Genomic DNA, 19,800 nt, shown 5'->3' with positions numbered 1-19,800 from the left:
TATTTCTTATTCTGGAGAATCAGCAAAGGTTGCTCTGGTGTATTCCATTTTCTCCACTGCAGTCGGGAGGACAGCCTTGTTGAAAGAACTTGCAAAAAAAAAGAATTGCTACTGGCACAATGTCCTGATAGGATTATTCTTGCACCACCAGTCCTGCTGGGTTAGACATTGCCCCTCCTTGAGCAGGAAGGTGGGATTGGTGCAGTTAATCCACTTGGTTATGTATTAAGATGTTTGCTGATGATAGCCTTAATTTTGTTTTCCTCTGTTGTTCTACTTCATAGAGACAGAGGGAACAAATCTGTTTAATTGTGATGGGAGATAACATTTGGGGTCAATATGGTTTAAAAACTTGAGGATCTTTTAATAGGATACTCCAAGCTGGACCATAGCTTTAGCTCAGGCCAGACTGGAGTTTGTGCCTATCTGTGTTTTCTTAGTGGCTTGCAGCAGTGTCAGCCCATAATAGCATGTTTGCACAGTGGCCTGAATGATCTCTGTCCCCATGAGGTTTTGAGTTTTGTGCTTTTGTGGTGACTTGGTTGTTAGCTTTTGGTTTTGAAAGCTGTTAGTACTTGCTGTCTTGCCCTTTACATAATTTTAAGTGTAGAACCTGCTAATTGGAGATGCAGACATCACAAATCAGGCATGCCTATGTCTTTGCTGTGCTGGCTTCCTAGTTCCTGTTTTCTTCCCAGCATCTCTGGTCTCAGCTGTTACGTTTCCCATTAGCTCTGAGGGCTTCTCTACTGCTATTTATGCACGTACTTCCTTAGCTGCTTACTTGTTTCATGTATCTGTTTTAATAAACATGAAGGTAATGTGAGTATATATGACTTTTTTGCCTATCAGTAAATCAAAATACAAGTTAAATCAGATAATGCCACCTCTCCAGTTTAACAAAATGAAGTATTTCCTACTAAAAACAGCAGCAGCCGTGATTTAACAATGTAATCTGATCTAATATTAGTAACAGGCTGTGCCTTTAGGGAGCAGTATAATATCCAATTCACTGAATTAAAGTCTGTCTCACATTAAGTTCTGGATCCCTCTTAAAAAGATGGCTTCCCAGAATTGTTTCAGTAATTGCATAAATACCCATGATTTCCTACATCTTTTTCCTAGTAATGAATGGAGAAATTATGTTGGCCCCCAAAATACAAATAATGATGAAATAGTGCTGTCTTACAAAGCTGTTCTCCCTGGTGTCACAAGCACGTTCACCTTTCCACCTTATCTCTTGAGCTTTCTGTTCCTCTTCATGTGTCTGGGCAGGAGAATTCCCATCAGGGGAGTTTGTCATGCCCAGATTGCCATCTGTGACTGCGTCACCCCATCTTCCAGCAGGAGCCAAAATCTTACTCTTGGTCATTTTCCAAGTAAGCTATGAGGGGGTGGAAAGAGGGTCCCAAGAAAGCCAAGGAGGCTCTAGTCACGGCTGTGCTTTATGGAAAGAAGGAAGCAGGAAACCCTATGGAAAATTTAACTTAGGCAGGACTGGAGTTTGTAAGCCTGTATATGTCAGGCTTTAATAACTTCTGGAATTTTGTATACATACCGAGGAAAGGATGCAACAAGTCTTCATTAATCCTTCCAAAATCAAGCTGTTCACACCCTTCCTTTTATGTTTTGGATCGTGGTTTGGATATTTATTTGTTGGGGGAGTAGAGGATGTCAGATGTTCAGTGTTAAGAGAAGAAAAGCTGCCAGCATCATCTGCTTCTCTTAGATGAATTTGTATTTGAAACATCGTGTTTTGGCTTTAACAGCAAGGTTGTAAAAGACATCAACAGACTTACAGTGTGTGAAGAGTCCTGAAGGCAGGCAAAAGTTTGTGTTGGAAGAAGTGGGAGAAATGCTGTTTCTCCGTGTGAGGTGGATTGCTTCATATTGTTCTAATTCACAATGTGCTGCAGAATGACTTACCCCTGCACAGACCTTGCTTCTGTGGCCTAAATTGTGTGGTAGCTTCAAAAGTAGGTCATGATGCAAAAGCACTGTGCTGTTTCCAGTGGATCTTTTCTCTCTCTCTCTTTTTTTTTTTTTTTTTTTTTTTTTTTCCAAATCTCAGGTTTCAAGATGAACATGCTAAGAATCTGACCTGCAGTCAGTATTAGTCATAAGGTTTGGGCACGATATCCTTGTAGAAGAAGCTGGTTTATGCTATTGTGTTTCAATGCCTTTGATTACCTAAATGATGAATTAGATGTTAGGGCATGTCAAATGTGGTTCTTTATTGCACCCAGTTAGCCTTAACCTTTTTCCTTTGGCAGGGTTTTAGTGATTCACAACAATGTCTGGTGTAACATAAGACTGTTTTAAAGTGAGATGTTGATTTTCAGGATCTGGAGGTAACATAGCTCATATATGGAAATGTTGTTAAGTAATATATGATACAACTGATTTTTAAAAAAATTATTCCTGAGCAAGTGTAGTCTTCCCCTTCTGATAGGGTTAATACAATTCTCTTTTTAGAAAGTAGTAGCTACAAAGCTTTCAATGTTTGCATTTAGCTGTCAGAAGTCTTAATGGGAATAGAAACAACTGCCTGCCTATAATTGCTGCCCTTTTGAACCAAAGGCCTTATGACTCACCTATACAGAAAGTCACAGAGTTTGTCTGCACCTTTATGATGGAACAACTTCATCAGATCACAGAAGGATACAGGCCTTCCTCTGAACTTTGAGTAGGTTCATTGAGCACATTTATCCTGCTGGGCCAAAACTTCCAGGTATGTGTTCTAGATGCTTTTCTTCCTAGTGCAGTGACTGAACACTTGAGTATTGACATGGGCCAAAAAAACATCCCTTGTCACCCGTTCTGTTTCTATAAACAGCAGCTAATAGCAACAGAGCCACAAAGCTGCCAGGGAGAAAATAACTGCCTGTTGACCAAGCAAGTGGTGTTCTGCCTTGCATCTGGCAAGGAGAATACAAGAGTGCTCTCCCAGCATGCCTGAGGTTCCTTCTGCCTTCTGCACAGCAGGTGTCTGGAGCTGGGCAGATGAGTTTGCTTTTTCACCCTGTAGCTGCAGGGACTCACCAACACCTCCTTTCTTCTGTGAGCTGCAATTTCACTTTGGCTTTGGGTATTGCTGCCCAAACAGTCACTTCCAGCTGCTCCTGTGCCTCTCTGTTATGTTGGTATGGATCCCTGCAGCCAACAGGGTTTTATAAAGGATTTCTTTAGCTGCTTGGACATGTTTTTGTCATTTTGTCATTTTGTCATTTTCAGCCTGGATCAGTTATAGTGTCTGGTTTGCTGCTGTGCTGCTCGTGTGGCTGCACAGGAAGCAGTGGGAGTAAGGAACAAGGGGCAAAGGAAAGGAAGAACAGAATGGTGCTCTTAGAGGAAGTTCTTGTTTATACCAGCTTAAAGAATGAGAAACCTAGAGTGTAAGCAGTGGAATAAGCTGGTAATGTATTTTATGTGAGATTTCTTTATAAAATCAGTTGCTTGATCTTACAGAGTAGGTTTTAGTGTATTTTGAGAATGGACAAGGCTTTGTAAGGTGGTGCAGCCACTTTGCAGAGGGCAAAGGTCAGCCTTGCCTTTAAGAGCTGCTCTTTTACAGGAGTATTCTCCTTGTCTGTTGGTGTGGTAGAGCACAGAGCATTTGAACTCAAAACACCAGCAATTATGCTTGGACAAAAGCCATTTTACTCTCAAAAAGGCACAAGCCCAAACGATGTGTCCTTTCACAAGCCAGTCAGATGCCAATGCAGAACCCATTGCCCACTTTGCATTGAATTGTAGAAAGAATAATAAGTTATGTTTGTCTGCAACATGGTGGTAGAAGTGCTCAGCCAAACACTTATTCAGCCTGAAGAAAAGACAGATAAACTCAGAATGTCTTTCTTGCTAATGCTAATATTAAAGCTAAACTTAAATCAATCTAGATAACTCTTCAAGATATGGCCAGATTACTTGAAAACCTGAGCATAAACCAACTTGGCAGAGAAGTATTTGGCAAATAAATGGAATGACTGGGCACTTACAGGCTTGTCAATCTGACATGATTCACAGGTGAAATAGTGTGGTTGCTAGCATGGATGTCTGTGGGATGCACTCATTGAAGCATTGGAGGAGGATAAGTTGTAAGGCTCTGGGAGGAACAAAAATCCTCACCTATTCGACTGGCAGTTTGTGCAGTCTTACGCTTTTTTTCCAAGTAAACATTTGAATATTTAATGAAGAAGTACACATACTTGGATTATTTTTGTTGTTGTTGTTTGGGGCTATATAATGTGTTGAGCAGAATGGATCACTGATAGGTCCTAATGTGACAATGACAACTGTGACCAGAATTATTAAAGTCTATTTAAATTCTGTAATGACTGATAAATTGATTCTTAGCTATTTTCCCTTATGAAGGTAGTGATAAATGAAAAGTCATTGTATGCAATGACGGTTCAAGGTGTCACTTCATCCTTCCTTTCCTTATCAAGAAGGTAAAATTCTTTTAAACCATAGAATCTTTGAGTTAGAGTATTTCCAACATCATTAAAAAATAATTCCTGTGAGCAAAACTGAATGCAGATCCTCATTATTTGAGACAGCTTTGGTCAGTCTGTATCCTTGCATGTAAAAGAGATTCATGATAATGGAAGAGCCAGATCTTGAAGACAGAAGATAACTACATGAATGACTGGAAGTTAATGCAATAAACTTCAAAGAAGAGGATGAGATAAGGGGTAGTTTCTCTGTTCAATCATCTCCTTTTTTCCATAGATATTCAGTAGTGTTGGACAGCAGTGTTTCCATTGTCTTCAGTTTGCTCATTCCAGTTTTTCATAGGCTGTGCTTATTTTTCTCACTGTCTTGGGTTTTTTTAATTAGTGCGTACCACCTCATCTGAGATTATTTCTTACACCAGTAAATGCCTGAGGGACTGCCCAATGACTTTATAGGAGGAAAACCTCCCAAAAGATTTGAAATCTTCTCATGGTATCCAGTTGGACCATTTAACAATTTTCTACTTGCCAGCTTTATTACAGCTAAAAAAAAAAATACATTTGTGCCTACCTGAAATGTGCTGTGTACTCCACAACTTACAGTCATATGCTTTGGCACCGGTTCAGAAATTCTAGTTACTTGTCAAACAGTGCATTCCAATTCCTTGGAATTGGAAACCTGCATCCAAAATTGTTCAGTCTTAAATGATTTGGGCAGGATCACTGTTAACCTCATTTTATTTTGGTATTGATGGGTGTGCTCCCAGTCTGCTGGCCTCCAGATGGTGGCATCACAAATGCAGGAACACTGCTTGTCAAACCCCCAAGTCCTGAACTTAAAAACACACTGAGATGTGTGAAAGAAGTCATTTGCCCTAGGCGTCATGTTGGATAATTATGTAGCACGGGCTCTTTGTGCATCCTAAGCATCACAGTGCTCCCTAGGGAAAAGAAAACCATAGAATTTTGTGGACTACAGAAATGACCTGTATAACACTTCCTCTTCTTTGGCAAACCCTGAGGAAAGGCAGTTATTTTCCTTTGGTTCTTTGATGGTTCACAGGCTCTGTCTGTGAAGAGTACCTATTTGAGGCACAGGATTATTGACTTGTCTAGTCTGTAACATGTTTTGTGTTCGACAGTCATATTATGCCTTAGTGGAAGGTAGGTAGTAAAAGTATAACAAAGATATGATTGCAAGCAATTTGAGAAGCTTTATAAAATTTTGCTTACATATTAGGTTTTGGACTATATTGCTCATCTGTTTTGTTGTAATATTAACTATTGCTTTATATGTTTTTGTCATTGCTAAAATATGGCCAAAGGTCAGAGTAAAATATGTGCAGTTAAGCTGACAAAGAGACAGTTTCACAGTTCCCTCCTCCAATAAACACTCAGCAAGATCAGAAATATTTCTGTATCTAAAGTTCTCTTCACACCCAACCTATGTACAATGCCCAACAGGAATCTCTTCCATTAATCAAATTCTTCATTCTACTGCTTTATTTGTTGTTAGTTATGAAAATGCCCTCGAAAACTAGCCATGGAAAACATGCTGGATGCAGACATCAGAGAATTCTGCATTGGTATTTTAATCCAGCTTCTCTTCAGGTGCCATTTACTTTGGAGTTCTTTGCTGCATAAAAGCCTCTGTTATATTTTTTCCACCAGGTAAATTAATTTGTCTCCCTCTTTGAGAAGAAAGAATGCCAATATTCAATCTTGCCAAATTCTAAATGAACTTGGACAAAAAGAAGCAGAATATATATCAGTCTAAAATGGACATGAACAAAACTGAGCAGGGCTTAGGGAAGAACTGAAGACCTTTCTGAGAGGCTCTTGTTATTCTCTGGCTCTTGTGTTAGACGTGCACTTGGAGTCAGATGAAAGTGCTGCAGGAAGTCTAGCATTATGCTTACCACAAAATTGACATAATGGAACAGTAATTCTCTGTTCTTTTAGATAAAACCTGTCCATTGTGCCTCTTCCTATTGCACTTGAACACTGTAACTGCTTTTTCTGGCATGTTTAAAATATGCTGTTCTTATCCGTGTCAATTACGGCTTCAAAGTCTACTTCCATCTACCACCCATTATTCCTGGCTCTTAAATTATCTGATCACTCCCCATCATCTTCCACTTCAGAAATAACTTTTTCAGTCATCCCTTAAGAGTCTTGCTCAAATGGGCTAAATTTCAGATATCTGCTTTTGTCCTGCCTCTTTATCCTTTCCCAGGACAAATGCTCCTGGCTTGGTGTCATCCTCCTTGCCATGTGCAGGCGGCCCCAGTGCATCACAGAGTATTCTGGAGTGATGAACTGCCTTCCTCAGTGCCTCACCCTGGAACTGCATATGGAAGGAGGTGTTTAGGGAAAGACAGTTAAATCCTTCACAGGAGGGGAAATCAGGCATGAGAAAACAGTAGAGACTTTAAACCAGATTGTTCAGGAGAGTAATCCGTGACCCTTAGTCTGTAATGCAATATACATGTTCTGCTCAGTTTTGGATAATAAGAGCTAACATGTATACTTTCAAATTCTACTGAATGTCGTGATGCCTGAGACTGCCAGCAGTTAAACATTTTATGACTAGTCTGTAATTAAAGTAATTGCCCCTACTCCAGAACATGTATTTTGTAGGCTTTACTCACTCAGAACTTGTGTTATGTAAGGTGGATGGGGTTTTTAATTACACAGAGTATTTCACATTTATTATAAACTACTTACATCTTAATATCTGTTAATTCTGAGTGGGTAGAGAAATTCTTTCCAAGTCCTTTTTGTTCTGAGCTATTTAATGCTTATAGATAAAACATTAAAACTTGGTTTAAACTACGAGTAAGTTATTTTAACTTTCTTGTGGAATTTAAAGGTTTGTCCAGTTCAAATAAAATTTTAGTATTAGTTTGTTGTTGAGGTGATCAAATGTGAGAATTCCAGTTATCTTGGGGAGTCTGGAAGAAGAAAAGATGTGTACCAAAAAAGATGCTTTTGAATGGAAGAATAAAATATGTGCAATAAACAACTCTCTTGCGTCAGCAGGAGGGAGTGCTCAAGATGGTGTTCTCAGGATGCACATTTAGTAGAACAGTGTCTCAGGTCCCACTGAAACAGAGCTGCTCTTGTGATGTGCTTTAAACGCCAAACATGGCATCTGTTTCTTAAGGCTCAGTTTTAGGCTCACCACTTAATGATCTGGTGTGTGCTCAAGCCCACAAAAAGTTTTTATTGCCACAGCTGAAGAGAAGGGAATTGCAGTGTAGGGACTTCTGCTGAGGCCAGCTTTGCTGCCAGAGCCAGCATTTCATGGAACCATATCCCTGAGGGATTTTGTCCTGGGGTCGCAGCTCAGTCACTCTGTGTGCAGAGATGTAAACATGCATCCTTCTAAAACCAACTTTATGTAATCTGACTTTTTATGAGATATTTTTGTTTTCTTCTCCTAAGTGCTTAAACACATTTTGATTGGCATGGTGCAGTATTTGTACATCTGCTCAGATTTTGTCTATGGCACAAAGGAGGGGAAGGTACAGAAGAAGATTATTTTACCTGATTAGAATATATTTTAATAATTTTAATGTGGAAGATTCTGTGCCATTCTGCTTTCACTAATTTCAGCAGTCTAACAGGGTGTAGGAGTAAGATGATCTGGTCTTGTGTGCAGAAAGAAGATGAATTCACATGCTGTGTATATCTTCATTTAAGTTTAAATATTTAAATATCAATCCTTAGTTATATTCATTATGGCTTATTTTGCTTATGCTTCCTTGAGAAATATCTTCAGTATAAAATGGTGTGATAAATTGTGAAAATTGAACTGCAAAAGTTACTTGCTACTTCCAAAAGTCTAAATGGAGATGTGTGTGTGACCATGGTAATTGATGAGTCATCTTCCTGGCATAGAACTGGAATATCCTATGCTGTTTCTGAAATGCAACCTGCTTTAAATTTCCCAGAATTTTAATCTTGTGCTCGGTGTTCTGAGGATCTTGGACAAGTACCCTGACATTCTTCTGTGGCTTTGTGTAGGACCACAAACCAGAGGAACTGGAGTACAGTAAAGCATCATTTAAATACAAGGCACAACTGCTTTTCAATGGAAAGTGCAGAGGTAGGAGGGAATGTGGAATAAAGGACCCTACTCTAGGCAAGGACAATGGAAAAGCATGAAGCAGGAAATAGGTTATATGGTTAAGGGGGGGGACACAATATCCTGAAAAAGCCTATTGAAATTTTTAAATGCTTGCTTTTTGTTGCAGATTAATCAGCCACTCGATGGGGATTAACAGTGGAGCACCTCTTTGTGTCGCCTTTCCACCTCTGTGTAGCACGAATAACAACTTCAGCACTTCTTCAATAATAATTATGAAACTGGTATTAACTGAATGGCAATTATGGATTTTTAACTCTAACTCACAGTAAACCAGCAAGCCATATGTTGAAATTCTTACCAAATAGCTTTTCATTCTTAATGTCTCGTATCTATACAAGAAGTTGCAAGATACCTGTTTGTACAAGAGGAATATAAGCATTACTTGCCCAAGGAACAGAAGCTGAAAGAGAAGACACCCTAACTTGTTCGTGGAGTTATGGTAGTATTATTTATATAGATATAACAAATATATATATTTTTTATGGTAATGAAAATGGCTCCTCAGAATGCTGACTCGGAATCTATGCAAGTTCAAGATCTACCTGTGGCACAGCTTCAGAAACCAGAAAACAAGGAGAATGAAAGTAGGGAGGAGACCATTAGTGAAGGATCCATAGACCGGATACCGATACGCCTGTGGGTGATGCACGGTGCAGTAATGTTTGGCAGGGAATTTTGTTATGCCATGGAGACAGCTTTGGTAACACCTGTATTGTTACAAATTGGTAAGTAATTCTCATTTCTGTAAGTCAAAGCTTTCTATATATTTTTTGCATTGATTGAAGCCAGGCAAAGAGGGAAGATGCATCTGCCAACTAAAGGTACACAAGGTAAAAAGGATTTTGGTTGTTTTCCTTAGTGCCTGTAGCAGATTCAACTGTGTGATCATGTTTAAATGGGAAGGATTTCTACATGCATTCATCTTCTGTCTAATATTGCTTCCCTCTGTAAAAAATGTAACCTGATTTTAATTCTAAAATTCTCTACTACAAGGTAAGTGTCCTAGAAACTAGAAACAATATTAGGCTATAAAGGATTGCAGTGAAACATTTTTTTAATTTACAGAGAAATGCTTCGGGTTTACTTTACAATATCTAAACAGATAAATTGTTTTTTCCAGTGGACTACTGCATTTATTTCTAACCACTAGAGAGTCTTTTCTTGTGTGATTAATGTGCAGTTTACAGTATGTGAATACATATGAATAAAGTATGATGTCAATAGCCTTAGATGATAATGGGGGGAGTGGTGTGGTTTAGAATAGGGGTAGTCAGTGTTAAATTTCATGGTGAGTATTGTCATTAGGTTTCAAATAAACTGTTTACATAATTAAGAGTATCTGATATTGCCTTTATCAAATACAGAAACTTGTCAATCATATATCAGAAAATATTACACGACATGGAATGGAAATGCCAGACTGAGTGGGGAGTAAACCAACCATGTGTGTGCACTGTATAATTGTCTATATATTTGTATATGATATGTTTGCTTTGGCTTACCTGTGCAGGTGTGCCTTACAGCTTGCTCAGCTGTGGCCAAACAGAAGCACTCAACCAATAATAATGTTCAATGAATACTGTTTACAACATTGTTTAAAAATTTCCAGGTTAGCATCTTGAATGAAACACATTGGGGGGGTTGTTTGTTTGACATGAGAAAAAGGCATTTTGGATTGAACTTGTGAGCATGTGATGTACAAGTACTTTCATGCAGTCTTGCTGCAGTTAAAAATGTGTTTTCATGTGAAATTGCTAGTTGGTTTATTTTGAGTGAATGGAGTGAATAATCAGTGCAGTTATTTCCATGGGAGATGCTGATGAGTTAAGCCTCTATGTTTTCCTGAAAACTTTAATTTTCAGAGCTCATCAGATGGTCTCCTTGGATCTATTGTTTGCATAGTTAAAACAGATTCTAAAAAGGTCCAAAAAAAGAGCTTTTCTGATCAACCTGACTTGCTAAATAAAATACATGCAGCTTAATCTAGGAATGTTTCTAACATTTGTAAATTGTTCTGAGGTTTTGCCTTTTGGGTAAGTTGAGATTTAGAGACTTCAGTCCCTTCTACTGGCAGCATTGATTCAATAACTTTCTACCATAAACTCAAAAACTTGCATCCTGCTTTGCATGGAGAAGATCCCTGGTTTTGGAGTGACCTGTACGTTTTTGTTTGCTTTGTTTGTGCTAGCATTTGGATGATTAAAATGTATGGCTGGCTAAGCTGACTTTACCTTACTACAGGGTAAGGTCAGACAGCATAAATAAACCATCCTCGTAATTACTGACCCGTTTTCCAGTTTACATTTCTTTTGTGAGCTTTTCTAGCTGTTTCCTCCAGATAATTGAGAAATATCTCTTCCCTTCCTTCCCTAACTCCAGTGATCAAAATAACATTGGGATTTGGGGGAATGGAGGAAGAGGGTTCCCACATCTAGAAAAGTTGCACATTGACAAAGTGATGTAAGGGTCTGTGGGGATGTAGCAATGATGTTCCAAGGCACAGAGATAAGAAATTGAGGTAGCAGTTACAAATGTCAGTGCTTTGGGAACTAATTGAAAGCTTTCTGCTTGGCTCCTGTGCCCTCAGCAGGGCTAAAAACAATGTTGGATTCACTAAAGGGTTAAGTTATTCACGGGTGACTTATCTGGCCTCTTTGTTAATTACCTCTTACATGTTTCTGTTTACCTTTATCAACCTCAACATCTGTCTGCCTCAGCGTGAACTATATTTATTCCTCACTGGAGGGGGTTGCAATATAGCAGTCGAACTGATGTAATACTCCCTTTGCTTCTTGTTTTGGTAAAAGCAAAGATCAGTTTCTGTGAGATTAAATTGGCTCGGGAAACTATATTTGAGGATTGGCACCTGGGGAAGTGGGGAGACTCAACCAATTTTGCTTATAATACACTGAAGAGCAAGAAGCCTTTTGGGTATCTAGAAAAAGATGACTCTTTACAGAGTGTGTTGAATATTAACAATTAAACTTTACAGTGTGTGCTTGTGCTTTTCTGTACCTGGGAAAACTTTGATCACTGAAATAATCTGGGATTCTTGTCAGATACTACCATGAAAACCTTAGGCACATTAGTATGGTGTTACACACTTTCTGCTTGCAAGTATTTGACTTTGCATTTGAGTACCCTGGATCAGAGGTGTAGTTATGATTTGACAGATGACCAACCTACCCTACTTGTTCTGTAACCCATGAGATTTTATCAGCTGAAGGAGATGGTCACTTGGATGGTCTCTTTCCAGTTCAGCAGTGGTTGAACTCATTGTGTTTAAGTTTCCTGAAGTTCTGAAATCTTAACAAGAGAACTTGAAAGCATCAGTGAAAGCTGCTTGACTCAATGCATTCTGTGAATTGGAAAGCTGCTGGAGCACCCAAGTTACTTCACCCCTACTGAAAGAAGCTCTAATTTCTAACTTTAATAATTGTCTTTATTGCTATAATTGATGTCACATTGCTGTGTCAGAAATGCAGCTACGAATCTATAACAGTCTTGTAGTCATAACTGGGCTTCAGTAACCTAGCAACAAGTACAAGCCAAATATATATTACATGTTTTTTTAATTACAGCTCGCTCTTTGATTTCTTAGTATCTGTGCCCTAAGAATCAAAATGAAGCAGTGAACTTGTTGAGAATTCAAACAATGTAAAAGAGTGCCAAAAACAAGAATTCCAGTTGGAGTCCAGATGAAATTGTATTAGTTGACACTTTCAGAAGTTATTACCTCTAAAAATCTCCATTAACCTTTTTGGGACCTGTTCAATAAGCAGTTTCTCCCAGCCAGTGTTAAATTTTACTAGAAAATAAACTTTCAGCACCTTCAGAACTTAAGTTTTACCTGTTAATGAGTACAGTGATTTTGAGAAACTGAGTGATTCATGTTATTCTTGACTATTGAGACTGCTGTTTGCTTCCCCTGCACAGAAACTACAAATTCCATAGGAGCAGGATGAGGCCTTTGCCTTCTGAAACATCTGGTACTTAATGCTTCTTATCTGTGAGAGAGAATTAAAATCCCTGCTATTGTTTATAAATGACAGTGTATTTTCTTCCATCATTAAACTTGGCTTCTAAGGATTAAGTCTCTAAAATCATCCCAGTTCATAAGTTCATGGAAGATTCGGATACATGTTAAAATTATTTTGCATGGGATTTTGCTTGAATAAAAGTAAAGGGAGGAGAAACCAAAGATTGGTGTGATGTAAACTTGGAGAAACTGCTTTTTAAAGAAACTTGTTCAGTGAAATGGCAATATGTTACTTATGTTAATAACACTTTAAACCATTAATAAATACATAAGTTGGTAATTTCAGATTATTTCTACTTTAATTCAAACAAAATTTTGGTTTTAATACAAGATGTAAATCCATTTTAGTTCTTATGAAATGTGGGATCCATTTACCTGTTTCATTAGGACTATGGAAGAAAAAAAATATCTGTATTTTGTGGCTTCGGGTAGCTGCTGCTTTCAGCATGAAAAACTCACTGCTTGACTAATGAGTAGTGCTAGCTGTAAACATGAATTTCACATTTTATGTTTAATATGGCAAAAGCTTTGTGAAACCTTTACTGTTGCTTCAAAGGCTCTATCAATGCTATTGAGTTTTTTATGAATAGTTAATAGACACAGAAGTGACTGTCAGCACCAGAGCTGTTCCTCATTCCCCTGCATAAATTAAATATATTGCACTGGTGCTCTTTAAAAGTATTTATGTACATTTACATAGTTTCATAAAGATACATAAGGAAAATGAGTTTACATGTGCTGCTTACATTTATAATGTCTCTTAAATTTAGAGATGTTTGTCTGGTATGCTGCAGGAATAGCTGATTTTTTTATGCATTTCATATCTGTGTGCCTCTCTGTGATGGCATAATTTTGTTTTACTGTGAGAATTAATGGGTTCTTGTATTAAACATTGGCTAATCTACCATTAAATACTAATCAGTTAACCCTGAGCATCAGTGTTGTTTCTAGGCAAGAACACTGAGGAATAGAATTTCTGGAAATTTAGTATTTCACTGCTAATTAATAGATTTTATTAAAAAGAAAGGCTGAACTACACAAAGCAGAGCACCATAGATTATTTTTGTTTGGAAAAAACAAAATTATTTCTCTCATTAGATCCTTTCAAATTGGCAAAATGCTGTAGTTGCTCTAGTCTCTTATACATAGGAAAGCTGTTCAGGCGTTTGGGCTGTTATTTTACAGCTAAAGCAGTTACATATAGTATCTCGTTAAAAAAGAAATTGTCTAACATTCAAAATTCATCCAGCCTAAAGCTTAGCAGACTGTGCATAAAGGGTCTTGAAATCTAGTTCATGTGAAATTGCCAGTACGGAAAAAGTGTGTTAAGCAATAATTCAAACTGCTGATTTTGAGAAATCTCTGTGGTAGCTGAGAACTCATTATGCAGAAGAGATTCAATATTCCAGAGTGAACTCTTTCAGTTTGCAGTAGTGACTCTCTCCATTGAAATATAGTGTTGATACCTGCCTGAGAAGAACGGAGATAGAGGGAGATTATGGAGATGTATTTAGAAACCAAGCATGAAATGTTACAGATGAATTGGCTTCTGGGTCTGTTTCTTCAAAGGAATTAAGATATCAATTGCTGACTCAATTTGCGTGGAAGCAGATAGTCTTCCTAAGGCTAAGCCTGAGATCAAAGGAAATCTAAAAACCTGAAAGATCTTGTGGGGAAGAAGGGAGCAAAGGGCTGGATGGGCTGTTAGTCGCTGCCTATAATTTAAATGAAAAAGAGCTGAGTGCTGGAAACCCTCGTGCAGATGGAGGAAGCTCTTCAATACAAAACAGCTCTCAGTCTATTTCAGCTCAGCTCGAGTAGTTGAGTTTATTCCTCATCTCTGCCAGAGGTGACCTTAAGGTTGTATATTTTTAACTGCCTTTCTGCAAAGCTTAATCTTCCATTTCAGCTGTGTCCTACCTTAACTTGTCCTGCCAGGAAGAAACCGAGTTGCTATAACCTGGCCTTTTACTCCCAGAGTTAAATTTCTGTTCAATCCAGGTGCATTCGTGCTCCCAGGCATGGCTGCATTTGATGCTGAGAGTGATTTGCAAGATCTGAATTTCTCTTTGGAAGAATTATTGGCTTGAGAGCTGATCTGTCCCAAGAGAGGGCTGTAACACATACAACCTGAGGGCAAGAATTGAATATACGGTGGATCCAAAAAACCTGGAATAATAAACAATTAAATCCTTTTTTCAGCCTTGTTAGCTTTGATTAGTCTGTAAGATCATATAAAGTTTGTATTTACATCTCATGTGATGGAATGTATAAGACTGCAGATACTGTGCCTGAGGCACATGTTAATTGCTCTATAAAACCTCCCCACCCATCTTTTTTTACTTATTGACTAATTTTATGCCCACTAAGGGGTTGTGTAAGACTAATTTTACTGTACTTCTTTTAAACTAACAACAAGCAGGCTTTCATATCATGTATCACTCTCTTACATAAAATATCTTTTGACCTTGAAGCAATAGCAGCACAGATTTTGAACACAGATAGCCGTAGTGGAATCTTGGGTTAAAGATATATTTAAAAGAAAGATACTGAAAGGAACTGTTAAGATTTTTAATCCTGGGGGTAGTTAAGGAGCATGTGCTTTATTTTCATATGAAGGCAAATGCCATGCAGTTTGGCAGTTGTGCAATAGCTGTTTCTTACAGCATTTTTTATATCAATGTTCTGCTTTTCTTTAAGTAACACTGAATCTGGCATTCAGAGGCCCCACTGATAACACATGGCAGATTTTCAGCTGGGTAATGTGAGGATTCCTGCTGGCTCTAGGGTCCTACAGACTGTGAGTTTGGATGAAAAGCCTTTCTAGGAGAGAAGAGTTAAGTGCAAATGGATTCAGAGGCTTCTCCAATAGCATGAAATATGTTTCCTATTACTGCTTACCAGTAGGTAACTGTTTGTTCCCTGTATTTTTGGTTGAATAAAGCTTGCTGGAGAAGCTACTTCTTAAATAAGGTTCATATTTATTATGGTGCTGTTTTTTCCCATTCCAAATCTTTAACAGAATTCCTTGAGTTTTTAATTGTGTACTGCGAGAATCTTAATGTGGTTTGGGTTTCCCCCCCACCCCCAGCAGAAGGAGTGTTCACAGTAAAAATGTTATGTGAACACTCTTTGAATCCTCAGAAGTTTTCATTTTAAGAGTTTGTGTGGTCTGAGGTTAGAGCAGTGACCAGTATATGACACAAGAAATATGAACAGGTCTGAAAACTGTGGGCTGACACAGGCAGCAAAGTGCAGGGTAAAGCAAACTGTGGAAAAATGCAGGCTGTCAGCAAAGGATGGAGGTTTAAAAGCAATTTTTGATTTCATTGTCACCTCTGTTCTTCAAATAATTTTTTTCTGCAGCAATAGACATTTTAGTCTATGATTTGTCAGAAGAGCTTGAAGCCTCCAAAAATAATCACTCTCTAAGAAAGAAATGTAGATCTCTATCCTTATGTAGCTGCTTCTTCCTACCTGTAGATTTTTCCTGTCCAGCATGCTTCCTGCCTTTTATCTGGAGTAGCCAAGGGTTAGGAGATGCTAAACTGTTTGGCATGACTTAAATGTACTTTGAGATCTCTGTTCCCCTTCTTTCCCAAATTCCTTTTCTCCTGCCCAAAATCCTAGTAAAGCACAGAAATAAGGACTAATCACTGCTAGAAGTTAATGGTGGTGAACTGGGTATGGGACCATATTAAATTAAAGAATTTTTTTAAAAAATTCATATTAGCCAATAGCATTAAATTCTTTTTTCAGTGTATTGTAAACAGGGTTTTTATATTTCTCTTATCATTGGGTCACCAAATTGACTTGAAATTCTTTCCTCTCACACATAGCAGACCCACCTTGTTTTGAGACTCAAGGCAAGCCTTTCTGCTGCTTTCAAGGACAGTTCTAGAGTAGAAATGGACACAGATGGGAATAAAAGAACTGCAGGATCCCTGCATTTTTACTAAGATTTCCTGTGAGTAGTGGGGAAAAGATGAGAGAGGTAGGGACAGACTTTGGCCTCCTGGAAATGCACTAAAATTTAGTGGTTTTAAACACATTTATGCAACATCTTTATTAGCCTAAACCTTTTCTCTTAATCTGCTTTCTACTACATGCCAAACATCTCTTTTATATTTCTGTCTAAACACCCTCACTTGAACCAAGATGTCAGGAGAAGCCTTGACTGTACATGCATGAGTTTTTCTGCTCAGAATTTGAGTTTGATCCTCAGCTCTGACTGAGGTAACTTTGCCATAGCAGTAATAGGTGAAACTCTATAGTGCTTCCATGCTCCTTTATTACAAAGTAATTGCCACCAGGGCAATTTTCCAGAAGGCAATTGCCTGTTCTTTACTGTAAAAAGAAACCTTTCAGCTCTTGGGTGGGGTTCTGGTGGCAGAGACTTGCAGATACAGAGCTGAGATTTGGATGGCCAGCATTGGAACTGGCAATCCCACAGCTTCAGTGGCTTTCTGTTCAATGTGGACTGAGGGACAGGTTACGAAAAAGGAATACCTGGGAACTCCTTAGTGAACAGGAGTCTTACTTTTCAAGGAAACAGAATTAAAGCCACCCTGGAAATGAAAAGAGTGTCAGCAGGCCAACTCCTGTAATGTTTTAATATAGGATTATCAGAGCTGCAGCCTCTTGACTGTGTTCCCCTCAGTCTCCCGTGTGCTTGTTGCAAGAATCTTTCTGTTGTGATGCCCCTCTTGGACCCCATTTAATCATCCTCTTTTCACCAAACAACAGTTGAAGAGTTTTCAGATACACTTCCTGCAGGCTATTTTGCAAGAAATTATTGCAAATGTTTTGTGCTACTGACTCAGTAATATTTAATACAAGTCCATTTAACTAAATAGGGAAAATCCGTGTTATGGATTATGTCTGCATTGGTTTGGATAAATCTCCTATAGGTCATGTAACTCCATTAACATCTTCTCCCTGAAGTCTTGAGTAGCTGGGTACAGAGCAGCACAGATGCAGATTTTTTCAAAAACAGATGAACTCAGCTCTGTTAACATTTGGTGATCTTCAGTTGGAGCCTCCAGGTGATTTTTTTCCAGAGTAGTAGATACAGAGCATGCATACTGAAGAATTTGAATCTGACCATCTATTATTTTGGGGAATGGTGACTGCTGGGCTACAGTTTTCTACAGCAAAGTTAGGTGCCATATTTCCAGGCTTTGGGGAGTGCTAAGTGTGAGAAGAAAGCTTCCACTTGGTTCAAAAATGTCTTAACACTTCCAGAGCAAGAATGCTTTTCCCCATGGAGGTCCTGATATGGGGCAGGGTATCAGAACAGAAAGGCTCAGGCCCTACAATGGTCTGGTTCTGTCCTTGGTATAAGCTTTGGCAAGTGTCCCATTGTGAGGCAGTGCAATTGCTTTTATTATGCCCATAAATTTTGTATAACTTCTGGTCAGATCATCTTCACCTTGAATTTCTATCTTCCCATGAATCCCAGTATCTGTTCTTTCTGGATCATGTGATAAGCAGAGCTGGATAGTTTTCTATGTGTTCTCTGTATTGGCTGTATAAAAACATGAATTTCCTGCTTTTATCAGTTGTGCTGCTCTGTAAACAATAGTCTTTCAATAATTCTATCAGAATTGAGTTTACCCACCCCTGCCCCCAGGATAATGTGAAAATTCCAAAAATATCCTACTTTAAATGAGCTCTTGATCTGGAAGTGTTTTAATACCTTTTACAAATGTTATATCTGGACACTTAAGGAAAGTAAAGTATTTCTTTGGAGAATACAGATCAAGTTCATGTAGGTGGCATGAAAATAAATATTAAATTACATATTCTAAAATTAGTATTAAACTTGGACACTCTGGGAAGAATCTTCATGAATTTAAACCAAAGTGTCTTGAGTATTCAGATAAATGATTGTTTACTGGAGTTAATTAGTTGTAGTGGAGACAGTTGTGGTATTCATTATGTTTTCTTTACCTGATTTGGAAACTCGGAGTCAGTGTCCTACCAAGCCAGACATTTTCTGGCAAGGAAGAGTCATTACAGGCATACCTGCTGTCTTATATGGATTGCATCAGGTGACTTCAAAATGATTGTTTATCATACTCAGCTGCAATTTAAACAATTTGTGCAGTGATTGGATGTCACTGAAATATCTGATCTGCTGTTTTCTTCCAAGCTGCAGCAGAAAAGAAGAGCAGATGCAGTGTGCTTTGCACTTTTTTCCTCCCTTTAAGTCATTATTCTGCAAAACTTTAAAGGAATAAATTTCTGGTTGCTAGACTTTGGTGTCAGTTTATCACCTCTGTAATGGTTCTGCACTACATGTGCTGTTTTAGAAAAAAGAGTTTGAGTATTCTTGATATTAATGTCTTTGTAAAATAGAATCATAGAATGGCTTGGGCTGCAAGGAATCTTCAAGACCATCCAGTCCCACCCCCCTGCCATGGGCAGGGAACCTTCCACTATCCCAGGGTGCTCAGAGCTCTGTCTAACCTGGTCTTGGACATTTCCAGGGATGGGGCAGCCACAGCTTCTCTGGGCAACCTGTGCCAAGCCCTCACAGGGTAGCATTTTTTCCTAATATCCAATCTAAACCTACCCTCTAACACAAAGCAAATAATGTTGACTTAATACTGACCTTAAATAAGAGCAGAAGGAAACTATCATCAGTATGAAATTAAAAGAGAACTTAAATTCCTTTCCTTTCCATTACAACCAACAGAAGTATGCCACAAACAGAGTTTTCAAGCCCAAACTGGCTGACACCTCAGAGGTCATGGCTAGGCCTGTGGTGAGCAGCAGTGTTGACATCCCTTCCTCAATGACTTCCTGGGTCCCCCAATACGATCTCACTGTGGAACTTTAGAGAAACTCAAGGAGTGCATGGGGGAGCCTTCACAATATTTGAGGTTGGCATGATAAAATAAGGTTATGTAATCAGTTAAAAGGCTGAGGGTGGTTCTTTCTCTGTAATTTAATTAAGCAATAGTCTACCGAGTGCTCCCCCTTCTCTGAGGTAGTCAGTCACGCATCATGAATTTTGTGCCAGGGACTCCATCGGTCTGGAGAGAGTCAGTGTATGCCAGAGGTTATAGAGATAATTGGAGAGGAAAGTTATTTTTCTGCATGGTGTATTCTGTGGCAAATGTGTTTAAAATAAGTTTTCAAATGTTTTA

The 19,800-nt window shown here is 38.5% G+C and overlaps 1 protein-coding gene across 3 annotated transcripts in view; it reads left to right on the top strand.

Moving 5' to 3' along the window:
* SLC45A4 (solute carrier family 45 member 4) overlaps window positions 1–19,800 on the top strand; it is an 84,305-nt gene that overhangs the window by 39,261 nt on the left and 25,244 nt on the right. For all 3 annotated transcript variants that reach the window (XM_021551489.4, XM_021551488.4, XM_021551490.3), the window contains exon 2: window positions 8,714–9,332. In XM_021551489.4, coding sequence (XP_021407164.2) covers window positions 9,089–9,332 — 244 coding nt within the window. In that variant the 5' untranslated portion in view covers window positions 8,714–9,088. The remainder of the gene's footprint in view (window positions 1–8,713; window positions 9,333–19,800) is intronic.

Source organism: Lonchura striata, chromosome 2 (genome assembly GCF_050655825.1).
Source record: "Lonchura striata isolate lonStrDom1 chromosome 2, ASM5065582v1, whole genome shotgun sequence".
Taxonomy (NCBI): Eukaryota; Metazoa; Chordata; class Aves; order Passeriformes; family Estrildidae; genus Lonchura; species Lonchura striata.
This window is presented reverse-complemented; position numbering and strand designations above follow the sequence as displayed.